This window comes from Callithrix jacchus, chromosome 2 (genome assembly GCF_049354715.1).
Source record: "Callithrix jacchus isolate 240 chromosome 2, calJac240_pri, whole genome shotgun sequence".
Lineage (NCBI taxonomy): Eukaryota > Metazoa > Chordata > Mammalia > Primates > Cebidae > Callithrix > Callithrix jacchus.
Window position 1 is genome coordinate 144,465,680 of NC_133503.1, and position 18,231 is coordinate 144,483,910.

An 18,231-nucleotide genomic window follows, 5' to 3' on the forward strand; every position below is an offset into this window, starting at 1 on the left:
TTCAAATCAAAACCACTTGGCTTCCATATAAAATCCTTGATGTGTTTCAAAGGCATCATTCAAAGGAAGTTAAAAATAGACTTTCAATTGTGACATCGTAGGTAATGAAGAGCCTCTAATAAAATTCTCCCATTTTTTTGTTTTCTTTCCCATATCTTTGAGAAAAACAAGTTTAGGAAAATGGTTCCAGCCAATGGAACCATAGTATCAGAAAAAAAAAATCCACTAATCTTCTTGTAGGTATAGTTTGTGCTGCCAAAAAAGAGGCACTTAGGGGATTATAGGTCAAGAACGAATGCTGTAATCTTCATGCTATAATAGGGAATATTTCACTGATTAGCTTTTTAAATAACTAGTTTCTGTCTACTAAGTTTGAGGTCTTTCTTATAAAATAATTGCTATAGGAAGGGTATATTTAAATACCTGGATAAATCATTCATTGTCTCAGTGAAGCCAACAGTTTTTTTTTTTTTAATAAATAAGTGACTCACTTAATCTTGGAGCACTAGAAAGACTTACCAAGATCATTAATTGCGTTTTCCCATCATGTAAACATTGTGTTCAGGAAGGGGTGTAGTAGGCAGTTCTGGGAATGATCCAATGCTTGCACATTCTAAAGTTTCATAAATTGGAGATTTAAAAAAGGATCATACATTTCTGAATTCAGCCTTTTATTCCTGCCTGTTAACAGGCTTCTCTAATACAAATCCGTCAAGTACATAGGTGCTGTGCAATTTCTCATAATCTCATTTTATTGAATTTACTTACCTAGGCATCTTAATTTTTTAAGACTTCACTGAAGTTGTGTCTACCCAGTAATCTGAATGTAGCATTCTTGATCACTTCATGAAACTGGGCTTAAAAGAAAATCAATTTAGGTAGCACTAAAATAATTAAGGGACCTGAATATGAGAGTGATGTTGTGGTCTCTGAGTTCCCTCTGCCTGTAGGCCTGGCTGAAGCCCTTGGATTGGAGGCTGCGGGGAGGGATGTCTTGGTTCATGACTGTGGTGAGGCTGACAGCGGTTGCTTTCCCAGGCCTCAGAGTTTCCAGCCTTGGGGTGATGTGCAGTTTCACTCCCTTGTCTAGCCCATCACGACCTCCTGTTCTTTTTCTGTAATGTTTTTCAGATCTGCTTCTTCCTGTTGCCTTCCCAGGCCTGGTTCTGGTCCAGGCTCTAATTACCTCACACACACCTGCACTCATCTAATATCCTCTTTCCTGTCTACAACTTTTCCTTTCACCATTTTTTTCCCCTTCCCTCTTCACACAGAATTCTCTTCCTAAGCATCGTTTCCATCACGCTCCTCTTCCAACAGCTACCAATTTCATCAAATCCAATCTCCAGGTCCTCTCCTCCAAATCCCACCTCTTTGCTTGGGCCTTCTATCTCCTGTACAGCTGGACTGTGCTTCAGCCAAGCAAATGGCCTGACACTATGTCTATACAATGCTATAACATCTGGTTAATCCAGTCGACTCTGTCAAATCTTCAGTTAATCATCTGGATGTTTTGTCTACAAGATGCCAAACATCTGGATTGACTGAAGAAATTCACTGCATTGATGGAGGTTTCTTGCTTTTTTTTTTTTTAAACTGAGTTGACCAGATGTTTTGGCATCATGTAGACACATTGCTGTCTCTAACATTTGTCTTAATAGCTTGTCTGAACAACCTTCTCCCCACCTGGAACATGACCTGTTTTCTCAATGGCGTGTTTTCCCTTTCTTTCAAATTATGGTCAGAATTCTGTCTGCCACAAAACAGTTCTAGATTAATCCCGCCAAATCCATCTCTTGCTTCATTCTGGCATTCACTTAGTTTCTACATGTATAATCCTTTTTAACTGAAATCATTGTGTTTTGTCTTTTTATTTTTGGGCATTGTCTTCCTCCTCAACCCCATTAGATCCTAAACTCCAGAGGTGAATCCAAGGTATATAATGAAAACAAGTGGGCTTGTGTAGTGAGAGGCTCAGCAGTCCGGTGATAAAGGGCAGAAACTCTGGAAGTCAGTCTTGTTTTGTACTCCAGCCCCTCTGCTTATCAAGTGACTTGGACAAATTATTTAATTTCTGTAAGCCTCAAGTTTCTTCCTCTTTTGTGACATAGCAACAGTAATAAGCTGGGCACAGTGGCTCAAGCCTATAATCCCAGCACTTTGGGAGACCGAGGCCAGGAGTACAAGACCAGACAGGCCAACATGGTGAAACCCCGTCTCTACAAAAAAATACAAGAATTAGCTGGGCATGGTGGCTCATGCCCATAATCCCAGCTACTTGGGAAACTGAGGTAGAGAATTGCTTGAACTTGGACCCCGGAGGTGGAGGTTGCAGTGAGCTGAGATCACACCACTGAACTCTAGCCTGGGCTACAGAGCAAGATTCCATCTCAATTAAAAAAAAAACAGTAATAGAGCATCCTTCACAGAGTTGTTTGTAGGAATTAAATGAGTTAATACAGATAAAGTGCTTAGACAAGAGTCTGGCATCAAGTAAATATCCATTAAATGTTAGCATTTATCACTACAGGGGCTTTACCTTTGTAAAAGCTTGGTTTCTCGTCTATTCTTTCTTTTGACTGTAACAACACCTTGACAGGTAGGTAAGGCAGCTGTTACTGTTCCTGTCTGAGACAGGAGGAACAGATGTCAAGAGGTTGTATCATTCGCCTATTAAATCAGTTGCAGGTCTGAAGCCTTAAAGCCTTGCTTTCTATACGTCACATGCTGGTCCTCAGTTCTTCGTAATCTCAGGACTTACAGAGACATCTGTAACATCTGTGACAACGTGTCTTACGTTAAACAAGAAAGACTGTGGTGAGATTTCCCTAAAGTTACATTTATTCAATTGTTAGAGCCGTCCCTGAAGTGAGGTTGTATCCTTCCTTCATTTTTAATGTAAACGTATCCTATCTTTATGAAATGATGGTGATATTAAACTATAATATATGTAATAACCCTATATTGGATCCTGAGGGGTTTAGTCATTAATCCAACAAATATTTGTTAAGTGTCTGTCTGTCTACTATTTGGTAAGCAGGGTTCTAGGCACTGGAACAACAGTGAACAAAACTGACAAAAATCCTTTCCTTCATGGAGGGCGTTCTAGAATGGGAGATGGTTGATCAAGAATAAATTAATCTCTCTAAGGCTCAGTTTCCTCATCTGTACAATTGATAGTAAGAATCCCTATTTCATGGGGTTGTTTGTAAGAATTAAATAAGCTAATATGGCAAAGTGTGTGGGAGTTAATAGCGCTATTGAATACAACTTAATAGGGAGATTTGAGAGACTGAGGATGTGTGAGGGGTGACTGGAATTTTAAAGTAGAGTGATTATTGTAGGCCTCATTGAGAAGGTGCCATTTGAGTAAAGACTTGAAGGAACTGAGGGAGAGGGCCACGTGGACATCCTGGAGGGGAGTATTCCGGGTGGAGGAAACAGCCACTGTGGAGGCCCTAGGATGGAACACACCTAGCTTATTTGACGAACAGCAGGAAGGATAGTGTGACTGGTGCAGAGTAAGTGATGGAGAAGGTAGTAAGAGAGAAAGAGAAACTGAGAGGAAGAGGCTGTATGTACGCAGAGCCTTAGGCCATTGTAAGGACTTGGGCTTTACTCTGAATTAAATAGGGAATCACTGAAGGGTTTTCAACAAAGAAGTATAACAACATGACTTGTTTTAAAAAGTATAACTGGGCTGGGTGAGGTGGCTTATACCTGTAATCCCAGCACGTTGGGAGGCTGAGGTCGGGAGTTCGAGACCAGCCTGACCAACATGGAGAAACTAAAAATACAAAATTAGCCAGGCAGGGTGGCGTATGCTTGTAATCCCAGCTACTCAAGAGGCTGAAGCAGCAGAATCGCCTGAACCCAGGAGGCAGAGGTTGCAGTGAGCTGAGATTGCGCCATTGCGCTCCAGCCTGGGCACGAAGAGAAAAATTTCGTCTCAAAAAAAAAAAAAAAGTTTAGCTGGCTTCCATGTTAATGATAAATTGTAGGAAAAAAAGGTGAAAGTTTATTATAGCAGTCCACGTGATAGTTGACGGTCCCTTTAACAAGGGTGGTAGCAGTGGGAAGTGGCAAATAATGGTAAAATTTTGGAAATTTTGAAGGCGGAGTCAACAGAATATCATAACAGACTGAATGTGTGAGATAAAGACAAAAATCCAAGCTATTTGGCCTGAGCAACTGGAAACTGCATTATGGGCATTGCCCATAATGGAAATGGGAAAACTGCAGAGGAAGCAGGTTTGGTGGAGGCAAGGCTGGGAAGTGTAGATGACAGTTCCATTTTGGACATGTCAGGTTTGATGGACATAATGGAATTTCACTCTGAAATGGATCTAGTCCTCACATGATACCATGTATAGCTTTTCTAAATTAATTTAAAAATCACTTGCTGAATTCTTTTGTTCCTTGGGAAATAGTATCCCATTCTTAATCAGTCTCTTCACTTACACCAATAATATAATTACAAAGTTTTGTAATATAAATAAAATAGTTGTATCTCTCTTATTCCAAATACTTTCTTAAAATTACAAATTAAAAAATAATACACACCACACAAAAAGAAGGAAACCTTCAGATTGTAAGTTTACTCATAACTATTGAGAATGAACCATAGAGCATATTGTCATTTCTTCTCTATATATGGTATGCTTCATTTTAAATATATATATATTTTTTGAGGTGGAGTCTTGCTCTGTCACCCAGGGCAGAGCACAATCTCAACTCACTGCAGCCTCCGCCTCCCATGTTCAAGTGATTCTCCTTTCTCAGCCTCCTAAATAGCTAGGATTACAGATGCGTGCCATCACACCTGGCTCATTTTTGCATTTTTAGTAGAGAGGGGGTTTCACCATGTTGGCCAGTCTGGTCTCGAACTCCCCTCCTCAGGTGATCTGCCTGCCTCAGTTTACCAAAGTGCTGGGATTACAGGCCTGAGCCACCTCTCCTGGCTGCAAATATATTCTTATGCAAGTGTTTGAATATTATAATAAATCTCTAGAGTAAATTCAGAAAATAAATAGGAAAGTCACTTAAGAGTGCTCTGGTTTTAAAATTATCCTGATTACTTAAAAAAAGTGCTGTAATTTAGCAATGACTATCATTTTTGGCATCAGGAGAATGAGAAAATAATAATTTCCTAAAAGACCAAGAACTAGTCTTTTTGACTAGTGCTGTGAAGAAAGACTCCAGAAGATGTTTTTACTGATCAAGTAACATGAATTAGCGCCATGATCTAATCTTAAGGAAATAATTCCCAGCAGATGTGGAAAAGAGAGAGACCAGACTCCTGTCTGCATTTCATTTAGAAGCCAGTCATCTTTTCTTTTCAGGTAGGATTTCTCACCCCCAACCCAAAATAGAGTTTAAAATAAATTAAATGATGAATTTATACATTATCACTTATTTGGAACAATTCAAAGAACAATAATTATATTTCTTCCCTTTCCCCACCCCATGCTATTCCCTGAAACCCCCCCACCCCCCGTAAGATTTGGTTGCTTCTTGAATTGGACATATGACTAATTGGGGCAAAAACACAAGTGGGGGAAAATAAATGTGAGGCAAGTGGTTTTGGAAAACTGCATCAAGAGAGAATCTAAAGATATAAAATGTCATAAAAATGTAGGATACAGATATTGCTAGAACTTAGGACTTGATCAAATTGTGAAGTAATTACATAAAATAGAAATATGCATGAAGACATATCCTAGCAAAAGTTTCAAACCTTTGTGTAAGGTCTTTAGTGCCAATGCAAGAGTTACTGTATAAGTTTTTAGCTAGCATGAAAACGGAATTGGGAAAAATAACAGTTTACTGGAGCTACTTTTGGTGGCTTAAAATCTGCCATGATGAGAGGACTTATGCTGTGGAAATCAGTAAATGCTGCAAATCAGGGCTCCTCTTTCCTTTATAAAGGAGAGCTGGTTGACCAGTCTACCAATGAAAACAACTTTCATAGGGATTTCCACAGGGACTAATGAAATTCTTAGCACCTGTCACAAAGATCTTCCCCTATAGCTTTGGTGGTGGTGATAGCAATTTTAGGGAATAACTAAATGTTTCTTTCTATAAACATAGGACTTCTAATGCCCATCCTAGTAATATTTGGTGTTTAATTATTTCTCTCAGAATTCATGTTTCATCAAGCCTTATTAGAAAAGATTTCTCTACAAAATGGTTCCTGTTTCACTTGTCTTCACTAAAAGCTAAAAGAGATAAAACACACTTGGGGACAGGAAAACTTCCTGCTTTCTAGTAAGCAGAAATGGAACCACTTGATAAACTGTCTAGAGTTACTGGAACAGAGTCAAAGCCATAGAGAAACTAGACCTGCTTTTGTGTGTGTGTGAATGACGGTGTTAAAGAATGTAACCTCTCTTAACTTCTCTACACCCCTTACAGACAAATTGCTTATACTGATACAACCCTCAATGGTAACTCACTTCACACCTCCATTTTCTTTCTTGTTATCACCAAGATTAAACAGCATGTTTGGGCATTATTTTGCATTTATCTAACCTTTTCCATAGAGGCCACACTGCTTCAACAGAACAGGTTTATGTACCTCACACGTCAGATCTAATCAAGGAACTTGGTAGTGACAGCTTGATAAGAACATCATGGCTTATTGAACTTGTTCTAAAAACAACAGCAGCAAACCACTCATCTCCTCACACTTTTTAATGACCTTGTTCTATTAGATGACCTTTAGATGCAGCAGATGCAATTACTGTGTGGCCTCAGAGGATACAGAGTGCTGAGGGTATGTGTATTACACCATTTTTTATTCACCTACGGCTTTGGTGGTGGTGGTAGTGATTCTGGGGAATAAATTAATAAATATTTCTTCCTACAAACCCAGGACTTCTAATGCCCATCCTAATAAGATTTGGTGATTCATTATTTCTCTTGGAATTCAAATTTCATGAAGCCTTGCATTTTGTATTCTATCATTAAACATTCTAGAGAGATCTGCATTTGCCTCAATTACCTATTGAGAAAGGAGAGATCTGGGGGTAGTTTTAACCTTCACCTTGCCAATGACTTCAACCAAAGAGAAAAATTGGTTTGTCATACGAGAAAAAAAAAAATTGCTGGGAGTTGTTTGCTCCTCAGAATGTGCAGCACTGTCATAGACAGTAAGAATGCTAACTCATATAGCAAGGAAGAAATGTAAAAAATGAAACAAACAAACAAACAAAAATGCTAACATACTTCCTTGTCTTAGGGTAACATCCCTAGGGTAAGACACATAAAGTAAAAATAATCCCAAATATGAAATTAAAAATTTAAAGACTAATTTTCTAACATGTTTTTGGTTTTTTTGAATTTTTTTTTTTTGGCAACTCATTTGGCTCCAATACATTCCTGTGACATTTCCAAAAGCTTTACTATGAACACATTTCATACAATATTGAACAGATAATTCAACTACATTTTTAACCTTTTTAAAAATTATTATTGCTCTTATTCAGTTAAGTTTATGGTGAATTTTATTATCCTGGTGAAGTTCTTCTGATAAGATTCTAATCTCTATGGAATTTCAGATCTTTCTGCTCCTTGTGGTTAAAACAGGATGAGAAGCATTCAACTGAACTGACGTTTTAATTTTGTCATTCAGTTATCTTTTTAAACCTGCAAATATTATTCTCTAGCATATGCCCTGGAGGTCTGTGGTTTCCTCTGTTTTGGGATAACACTGCACTGGTTAAGGCAGACACAATCCAGGAGGAATGGTAGACAAACCATAGGGTACTTCAACACTGATTTAGTGGTAATACATTTCAGAATAACCAACAGCAGCACTGTGAGTTTGGAAGATGAAATTCTGTTTTCTCTGAAATAAAACCAATGTTATAACCTTTTTGGTGAGGGGAAGATAGGGCATACTTCTAAACACTGGCTTATTTTTGGGGTGACTTTGAGTCTGACCACCCTGCATTTGGATGGGTTGACATTTTCCCAGAGCACCTCTATCATGGCCCTCTCCTCCTCTTTGAAGCTCTCTCGTTCTTCTTGAAGCAAAATAGAAACAGTTTTTGTTAGTACTGGGGGTCCTTTTGTCTTCTCACCTCTGGTTCCAGGTAAAATCATTAAAAAATTGTGAAATATTTCAGTTATTCCAACATGTACAGAAGATGAGAATTGAGTACCCATCATCTAGCACTTAAAAAAAATAAAATATTACAAACACAAGTGAGCTCCCTGTGAATTCCTTCTCAGAGGCAACCACTATTTCCACATGTTTTTATACTTTTCTATATATGTGTACATCCATAAACAATATATCATAATAAATTGTGTATCTTTGTTTTTATATTGGTGGTTACCTTTTTTTCCACATTATTTTAAAGATCAGCTACCACATATAGCTCTGATTTATGATTTTCACCTCTTATTTCATAGTATGAGTATTCAACAACTTATTTATCCATTCTTCGGTTGATGCTTTAATGTATAACTTAGTACTCCTCTCCTTGAGCAATATTGCGAGAATTTCTTTAGGATTCCTAGGACCTAGGGTTGGAATTTTGGGGTTATTGTATATACACATTTTTAACTTCACTAGATATTGCCAATATCAAAAGAGGTGGAACCACCAGCAGTAAGGCCCACCCATCTGTTTAACGAGCCCTCAAGGTTCAAAGTTTCAGATTCAGTAGTCTGAAAGAGAGGTGGTAGTGGTGGGTAGTATGGCCAAGAAGTTACATTTCTGACATGCTCTGAAGTGATGCTACTACTGCTTTAGTGTAGCATCTGGGATTATATTTTGAGAACCAGTGTTCTATGCTCTAGAGAAAGCCTATTAGATTACATTCTGAAAGAGAGAGCTGATGAGACACAATCTGAAAAGAAGTAGCTGGTGAGGTTTTATCAGGTTATAATATATATAATTTTAGCATTCAGACTCTTATAATAAAGATAATATACAGTAAATAACCATGAATGGTTGTCATCAAAAGTTAAATTCTTAATGAGTTTTTATTGTCAGAATGGGACCTCTGCATGTGCTCTTGGTATTGCTGTGCTGAGGACAGAGGAGTAGGCAGGGGGCCAGGTGTCAGGCTGGGCATGCAGTGAGCCTGGCTGATGTTACTTAGAGTGTTAAAGTATCTTGACTGTGTCCATAAAACCCAGGCACTGGCCTACATGAAGGCGTGAATGTTTACTTGGGGGTTCCTCAAGACTAAAGGCATGAGGCTGACTTGGATATTCTGAAATATTTATATGCAAAAAACTTCACCCATATTTATAGTCTATTTTTTATTTATAATCTTTTATTATACTCCAAAGTTAGTGAAAGGGAGGTTTCCCAGAAATATTCTTTTTGTAAGAACTTGTTATTAAAAAACCTTGAACGGCCAGATGTCGTGGCGCTTGTGAAGGCGAGGTCATGAGTTCAAGGCTAACCTGAGCAACCTTACAAGCTCACACTGATTGGCAAAAAAAAAAAAAAAAACCTTGAAAAGGAAGCCTTCACATATTTTAGGGTGAAAGGACACAAACAGGTTTGCATAGTCTGCAAATGGTTAACATGTAACAAGGAAGGAAAATTATTTTATTTCAGATTTAGCAATATAAAAGGTCAGGTAGGAAAAAAACGCATGTACCAGTGACTAAAAGCATTTACTTACATCATTCCACAATTTGCAAAACAAGATAATTGTTTTTCAAAACCAGACAACAGGTTCGGAAATACTTCTTTTCACACTCCTAAGTGATGCTGTTGGGAACAATGGCTGTTACAAGGCCACTGCTGGCACATTTCCAGCAAGTTCTGGTTATCGTTATTCTTATTTTATCTTCTTTCTTTTTTCTCTCTCATCAGCTTTTTGCTTTCTTCCCTCCTCCTTTTATTCACTGGATTCCGAGGATCATAGATTTCAAATGTGTCTGAGTCTTGCATGCTTGCATCTTTCACTTTTCTGCTTTTATCCTCAAACTGAAGTACATGTGACATCCTAAAGAGGGAAAGAGATGGTTCAGTGATTCTTGCATGGGAACTTAAAGTAGAAATTCTATACTCTACTATCATTGGCATAATGAACCATAAGCGTACGGAACACCAAGATGGGTTTGTTGTTTACTGGTTCTTACACCACATGGAAACCAATTTCTCAGAAACCTCTTAAATTTGAAAAACATGTCTGGAGTTTGTTCTGTTGGTTTATATTTCTAGTAGAGTATCTTTGCCTCAGTTTTCACTTGAGGTTTCTCCCCTGATGGGAGGTTAAAAGAGTTCTATACAGAAGCGTTCCTCAAAGTAAACTCAGAGGACACTGCTTCCTTTAAAGAACACCTTCCTTTAGCCAGAGTGAGTCAGGCTGCAGAACAAAACTCAAGACAATAAACCAGTCCTATCTGATTTTTAAAATTTTCAACAGTTACATGGGTCAAAAGTAGGGAGTACATTAAGCTAATTTAAAAATGATGTTCAAATGGTGTTATGACTCCCTTTCCTGGGGAATTGCCGGTTTAAAAAAATATTTTCTTCATACAAAAGGAAACTAAACTTTTGACATAACTCTATGGACTAATTTCCTTCTACTGTTGATTACAACAAACCTAACCAGTCCTGTTCTCTTACTTCCTCAAAAGCTCACTGGTCTTAAGGTATCAGCATACGCTGGAATCCTAAGAGGTCATAAGCTAGCTATCTTTAGGATCAGTGAAATATGTTAGTAATTAGCTGTGCCCCATACGAAGTGTCAGGAATAAACAGGGAAGTCAAAAGAGCAGACTTCAGAACAGTTGAATGAATTTGGAAAGAGAAAAGTTTAATTTTTAAACAAATAAAACTCTAAGTCTTTTCCTACCAGTTATACCCTATACACACTTTTCTTCATCACAGCAGACAGGGTTAAACTGTAGTATTAATACTTCTTATACGCCTGTTTTAACCCAAATATGGTGCTAATATCTTTTGTCCCATATAAGCAGATGAAACCCAAATATGATGCTAATATCTTTTGTCCCATGTAAGTGGAGATCTGGGCAGTAAGTAGGCAGTAGTGAAGGTCCCTCTCCCTACAGCGGCAGAAATTATGAGTGATATTTACTTGTGTGGCAAACTCCCATGGATATACCCAGATTTTAAAGACTCCTAAAAAGATTATAGGAGGGAAACAAAATGTCACAATTTTAGTGATACCATCATTACTAAGGGTTCAGTAGCTGCTACTCACCAGGGCTGACGAGTTGAGGCTTATGTACCATTTCTACCTTCCCTTGTCCCACCTAAGAAAGCTTGCTGGAATGTAATAAGTAGGAGTGATATATATGGATGATCTAGAATCTACTTTAATTTACTGAATGACTTAAGTCATGTTCACATTTTTATACTTCATTATTATTATTGTTATTTTTGAGAGAAGATCTTGCCATGTTGCCCCAGATGGTCTCAAACTCCTGGGCTCAAGTGAGCACCCTGCCTCAGCCTTCCACGCAGCTGGAATTACAAACACGTGCCACCATGCGTGGAACTATATTATTAATGATACATTATTTGTATCAAATTTAATAACAGATCTCAATACCTGAACATGCTATTTCACATGTGGAGTTGCCAAGTTTTTAATCTTCCATTCCTTTAGTAAACACCTTTATTTAAAAAATGTATTGTATAATCATTGCAAAGTCTAATATTCTTGTGCTTTCAACTTCCTATAATGTTTAGATATTAGCTTCTGAAAGTAAGACAATCTCTAACTCCCAGAAAAAGGCTGACTGTTCTACAGTCATGGTATTAAGTAAACCACTAGAATCAGTTGGAAAAACAATTAAACCAGATTTAAGCAATTAATGATGTCTCACCAAGGTCTAAATGATCAGTGACAACTCACTTCAGTAAATACACCTCTGAAAGCCAATTAACCAGTGACAGCCACATGCTTTTGAAAGTTGGCCCATCAACTGCAGACTCACTCCAGTGAATATGCTTCTGAATGACAGCCCATCAACAATAGTCTCTTTTGAATAAAGGGGCTTTTGAGATTAATAGCTACACCTAAACAATTCCTGACCCCAAAGCACTATGTAAGATTTGCCACCTACTTTGCGTAGGGACACTGTGCCTTAAAAGCACAGTTCTTCTTTACTTAAGTAATAAATTAAGCCTTTTTTCCCCCAGTTATTGAGAGGTAGCCTTTTTCTTCAACATTTCTTACAGTCTTTGCTGCATCCCCCACAAAATATACTCTTTAAAATTGTAAAATTACCACTGATGAGGAGTAACTGCAGAAGAATGGTAGGACTGTCCTGTTAAAGGTCCCTTACCACACATCATGGGGAGTCTAGACCCCTCTACTGCACTTCAGTACATGATTAGCAGCAGCTTTCCAAGTGCTTATGGCTGGCTGTGTTGATGTCTAATCCATCACCAGAAAGTGTAGCAAGAACCATATGCCCTTTAAAACAATTTCATCAATACTCTTGGACGGATATGAGAAAACAAACCTACTATCTTATTAATACCTCTTCATATACATATTCTTCTATTTAAAAAATTATCCTGTTCTCTGCCCAGAAATACAGATGAGTTTTTGTAATATCCATTTCTAGGGATATTACATGGATTCTCCATGTTTCAAAAATGACTTGATCAGACTGTTGTCAATTAAGAATATAAAAAGGCACCTTCTTACTTTCTATGCCATGAGAAAATCTTGCAACTATTAGATTTAGTTGGCTCTGGTATAAAAAATGAACTCTAGACACATGAATAACAGCATAAAGTCCGCAAGAAGAAACAGATTTCCTTACAAATTTGAAAAAAACCATAGAGCCGTAAGTTAAAGGAGCTGTCTTTTTCAACTGTTTGTTTCATACACCACTCTACTAAGCAAGTTCAACATTTTGATTAATAACAAACCTAAACCCAGAGGAAAGAAAGGGCTATCAGCTTACAAACTACTTCAGCTTTAATATCATAATACTTAGCATGGCTGGTTATTTGGCAATAATATTTAATCTTTAAGAGAAATAAAAGCATAATCAAAATGCTTCACCATTTATCTTTCAACATGCTTTGGTCACTTCATTTTGAAAAGCAAAACAAAACAGTTATTATGATTTTCAGCATAATAAATTCCTGACCTACGTGCCTCTATAAATCACAGACTGTATGAATTGAAAGCGTGCCTGTACTTTACGGTCTCCTATGAGGATACACAAGCAGACATAGAATACAGACTTAATTTGAGTACAGGGGGTCTTATAGTTTACAATCGTGTATGTCCCAATAACTCTATCCACTCTGTGGCTGTTTATGGAATTGGCCCAAGAAGAGTAGTGAATTTTTTGGAATTAATGACACACTGATCATTTACATATGAAAATTGTAGAGCTTGTTCACTTGAAGGCAAAAATAAAAATTTAGGTTTGATTAATAAAAAATTTCACATAGGCTCAGATTCTCAAATGACATTGACTTTATAGTGTGTTACAGAAATAGCGAGGTTTACTATTTTCACAGAGGTTGTGTTTGACAGGAAAGTGGTTTTTTGTTGTCTTTTTTATTTTTGGTATGGGGCTGTGTAAACTTATAAACAGAAGTAAACAACTGATTCTTCAAAAAGGATCGAGACCTAGACTGACCTCACTAACTTGATATCCAGTTTTTATAGTTCTTCCTCAATTGTGAAATAGACTAAAATACGATAGCAATTTGTATCAGTGGGAAATATCAAGAGAGGAACTGATTCTCAGACACACAATAAGTAGCCCAATATAGAATTCCAACATTAGCAATTCATTTCCAATTTAAATGAACTTAAATTATTTATACTTATATAATGTAAACAGCTATATTTTTCAGTGTGAATTCTATAAATCTCTCCTTCCCACATCCAAGCCACCCTAACTTAGGAACTTACCACCCAATCCTAAGATTGTTGCAGGTGTCCTAATTATTCTATATCTGTACTACTTCCTTCCCAGATCCAAAGCTTAAAAAATAATCTTTCTTACACGTTTCCTTTATAGCATTCTTCTGATCAGAAACTATTGGTTATCATATTAGACTGAACTAAATACCTCAGTTTGATCCTTAAAAACCCTCCAACAACTGGTGCTTCCTATTTCACCAACCTTCTTTCATCCAGTCTCCTCATTTTGTAATTGCCTGTTTACTTTATTGTGAACAGACTCAGTTGTCTGAGATAGTTTGAGTCTTGTTCACTGTTGCATCCCCAGTGCCAAACATGGTGATGTGTGCTGGGAATAAGGCCTTCAGACCCTTCGTACTGGTCAGGCCTGTTGGCTGGTACTAGAAGGATTGCTAAGCTAACAGTCAATTTCCTTTTGTGTGCAGACACTATCTTCTATTTTGATGATAAACTCCCTAAACCATCTCCCAGACTCTGCAGAAAGTCTCAGGCTCAGCGTAAGTCCACCTTTTCATGATCTCTCATAGCTCAGCAAATACTGGTAGTTGCTTTTCCACTCATTTATATTAGTGATTGATTGCTAGTTTGCATTCCCTTAATAGACTGCAGTGGGAACACACCTTATGTTCTTTTCCATCTCCTATAGCCCCTGATGTAGAACTAGAGAGAAGGCCCTTTTTAATTTTTATTTCTTAAAGCAATGTTTCTCAAAGCCTAGTTCTAGAGTCCCTGCGTCAGATGCAGGTTGCATGTTAAAAATCACCAAGTAGCTTTAAAAACTATCAGTGCCAGGCTTCCAACTCCAGGGTTATTGATTTAATTGTCCTGGGATGGGGTCCCAGCATTAGCAATTGAAAAAAATGTTCTTAGTTATTTTTAAATGCAGTCAAAGTAAAGGGCACAGAAAAAAAGCTTAAGAGCCTTTAAGTTTTCAGATTGATTGATTTCATTAGCCCTTTGTCCTTGCCCCTTCAGAGATGGAGAACAGCTGGTTCCTAATGACAAACTACTTGAAGAAACTCAAGTAGCCTCTGAGTCTATTATTTGAACTGAATAATCTCAAGTGCATTATTTATTTCTTAAATATGTGATTTGAGGATAAGGCAATGAACTAGACTCAATTATTGATTCAAAATACATCTGGGGGATTTTAATGCAAGATGCCAATGCTGGACACTGGTGAAACAAAGCCAAATATGACCCAGGCCCTACTCTTATGAAGTAAACAATCTGTAAGAACATACAGACAGACACCACGATGTGGCAAATGCACAGTTTGGAATTGCCTGCAAACCGTAAGACAACAAAAATAGCTCCCACTGACGCAGCATCCTACAGAAAGCTTTCCCATGTTTTCTGGTAGCATCTTTACAGTAACTGAATGGGGTGGAGGCAGGAAAGAGATTTTTATCAGCCCTGTTTCATAGGCAATCTCTGAGACTGAGTGAGGGTCAAGAAACTTGCAGCTGATAACTTCTTGACCAGATGCTTTCTTGAATATCTTTAGAGGTAACAAACTTTCATCCTGTAAAGATGGATTTAACTTTGGGAATACATCAAAAGTCAGTTCAGTGCTAGGTCTAGTAAGGAAGATAAGAAATCAGATTGAGAGATCCTGCTCCTCTGGGTTGAAACTCGGGCGCCGCCAAGATGCCGGCTTACCACTCTTCTCTCATGGATCCTGACACCAAACTCATTGGAAACATGGCACTGTTACCTATCAGAAGTCAATTCAAAGGACCTGCCCCCAGAGAGACAAAAGATACAGATATTGTGGATGAAGCCATCTATTACTTCAAGGCCAATGTCTTCTTCAAGAACTATGAAATTAAGAATGAAGCTGATAGGACCTTGATATATATAACTCTCTACATTTCTGAGTGTCTGAAGAAACTCCAAAAGTGCAATTCCAAAAGCCAAGGTGAGAAAGAAATGTATACACTGGGAATCACTAATTTTCCCATTCCTGGAGAGCCTGGTTTTCCACTTAATGCGATTTACGCCAAACCTGCAAACAAACAGGAAGATGAAGTGATGAGAGCCTATTTACAACAGCTAAGGCAAGAGACTGGACTGAGACTTTGTGAGAAAGTTTTCGACCCTCAGAATGATAAACCCAGCAAGTGGTGGACTTGCTTTGTGAAGAGACAGTTCATGAACAAGAGTCTTTCAGGACCTGGACAGTGAAGGGAGCTCGGGCAGCCACCATCTCCAGATTCCTGGGCAGCATTTTCCAGCAAGATATACACAATCTTTTGCCTTTATTTCATAAAGTTTTATACAGAAGAGAGAAGAGCATGTCTTTACTTGAGCAACTCTTGATCAAGAATTCGGGTAGGAGAAAAGAAAGTGTGTTATCAAGGGTGATTTGAAATTTTCTGCAGTATTAAGCTGGCGCTTAATAAGAATACATAATAATAAAGAAATTTCTAACAACAAAAAAAAAAAGAAATCAGATTGAGTAGTGCTTATTTTGGAGCATAAAATTAAAAAAATGCAACCATAAAAAGACGTGAACCCAGGCTGGACACTAAAGAAATTCCAAAAGAGAAATTCCAGAAAGGTATTGAGCAATGTGGTAGCATCTTTGGGAAAAGGCACCACTCTTTTAGGTGAATGCTTACTTACGGAAAAAAAAAAAAGCATTAATTTCCACTATAAATTTTTATCTTTTTATTGCCTTTAGTTGGTGCTATCTAAAATCTCATTCCCAGTTTCTTCTCATTCTTCTTAATATAGGGTTGCTAAGCAGGGACACTTCATTCAGCTGGCAGTCCAAAAGGAGCAGAGCCAAGGGCCCATAGCCTGCCTCTGGATATCTGGCAATTTCCTCTCAGGCATCAAATTACTAAGGACTACTTTGTGGTCTATAATATTCAGGTCTTTCCTGCTATATATATTTTTCAAAAATGCAAATGTAGCCATGAAAACTCTCCTGTTCTAAATCCTTTGGTGACTCTCCATTATCTACACAAATCCTTTGGGACTCTCCATTGTCCCAAACTCCTAATGTGGCCTTTATGATCTGGCTTTTGCTTCCCTCTCCAATCTGTTACATCTCCTTCCCCCATCACGTCTTATGCTCCAGACATCTTAATTCTTTGAAGTTTCCCGAACAAATCCCTGCACTCCCCTTCCTCGCTGCCTCTCTATACACTATACACTTCTCTCTCTCCAGTTAGCTGAGGTGTCATCTCCATCTTAGAAATGGTTCCTGATTCCTTTCTTGGTCTGTCCCACTCTTTGTCTCCCAGGGTTAAGACCCTCCTCTGGTTTTGCAGAGAATCTTGAATATCTCTTTGGTTTATTCTTCCTCATACTACAGTGTAACTGCTGTCTCCCTACTAGGCTGGAGGTGCTCTTGAGGGTGGCAGCTTTGCTTTTTTGTTGAGATGGGATCTTGCTATGTTGCCCAGGCTGGGGTGCAGTGGCTATCCAAGTATTCACAGCACACTACAGCCCTTCTGGGCTCAAGTGATCCTCCTGTCTCTGCCTCCCAAGCAACTGGGACTATAGACATGTGCTACTACACCCAGCTCTATGATGGCTCTGTTATTGGCCTTTGTACCAGCACTAGTCACCAGTGCTTGGCAAGAAGAATGCCCTCAATAAATGGGTGCTGAATAAATAAATGTTTCTGAGTAGCCAGCCACCACCAAAACCTTTGACTAGAATTCTGGTTTTGTTTACCTTGCTCCTTGATAGTATTAATACATAATTCCAAATCACTTAGCAATTATGTTTATAAACTCTTACTGGATAATGCCAGAGGAAAGGCTAAGTTACTAAAAAAGCTGAAACAAGATATTTCTACTACTTCTAACTTTATGATATGAAAATCCAACAGTTATCTTTCTCAAATGGAGCAGTTAAACTGCTTGAAGACCGACATCTGTCTAGTGTATGATTAGCCTTTGAGGTGGGAGAAAGTACATATATTGTCCTCAGATAGCCTTCCCCATGCAGGTTGAAAGACCTTGCCATTCTTTATGAAACTTTGCCATATACAAAATTTGTCTCTGTACTGTGTTAGTGTACTGTGTTGACAGCTTCTCATTTCTCTGTTAAGTTAGAATTCTAAGAAACCTAATAAAATAGCTCCTAGTTATTACTTAAGATTATCATTCTATGGGACTATGGATTACAAACTTAAATGAATCTGATTTAAATTTTTTTAGGGGTAGGGGAAGTGTTGAAAGGAGACCAGTCTTTTTATTTTTAAATAAAAATCTCAGCAAGACCAAACAATTTTTGTTTTGCTCACATTTGATCCTTTGAAAGGACCGTACCCTGCTCTGTAGCATAGATGGGCCGCAGCATACTTTTGTCTACA

General features: G+C 38.0%; 2 protein-coding genes across 3 annotated transcripts in view; one reads left to right on the forward strand and one right to left on the reverse strand.

The window, feature by feature from the left end:
* Positions 1-9,261: 9,261 nt before the first annotated feature.
* Positions 9,262-18,231, reverse strand: part of CWC27 (CWC27 spliceosome associated cyclophilin) — a 290,308-nt gene continuing 281,338 nt past the window's right edge. For both annotated transcript variants that reach the window (XM_002744915.7, XM_008992001.5), the window contains one exon: positions 9,262-9,974. In XM_002744915.7, the coding sequence (XP_002744961.1) occupies positions 9,812-9,974 (163 nt within the window). In that variant the 3' untranslated portion in view covers positions 9,262-9,811. The remainder of the gene's footprint in view (positions 9,975-18,231) is intronic.
* On the forward strand, positions 15,509-16,191 carry LOC100398433 (actin-related protein 2/3 complex subunit 3). The gene has a single exon (XM_002744916.7). The coding sequence runs from the start codon at positions 15,549-15,551 to the stop codon at positions 16,083-16,085; it is 537 nt and encodes a 178-aa protein (XP_002744962.1). The 5' UTR covers positions 15,509-15,548; the 3' UTR covers positions 16,086-16,191.

Excerpts from the sequence above, each read along its gene's own strand:
- LOC100398433 (XM_002744916.7), top strand. The coding sequence starts at position 15,549 with ATGCCGGCTTACCACTCTTCTCTCATGGATCCTGACACCAAACTCATT.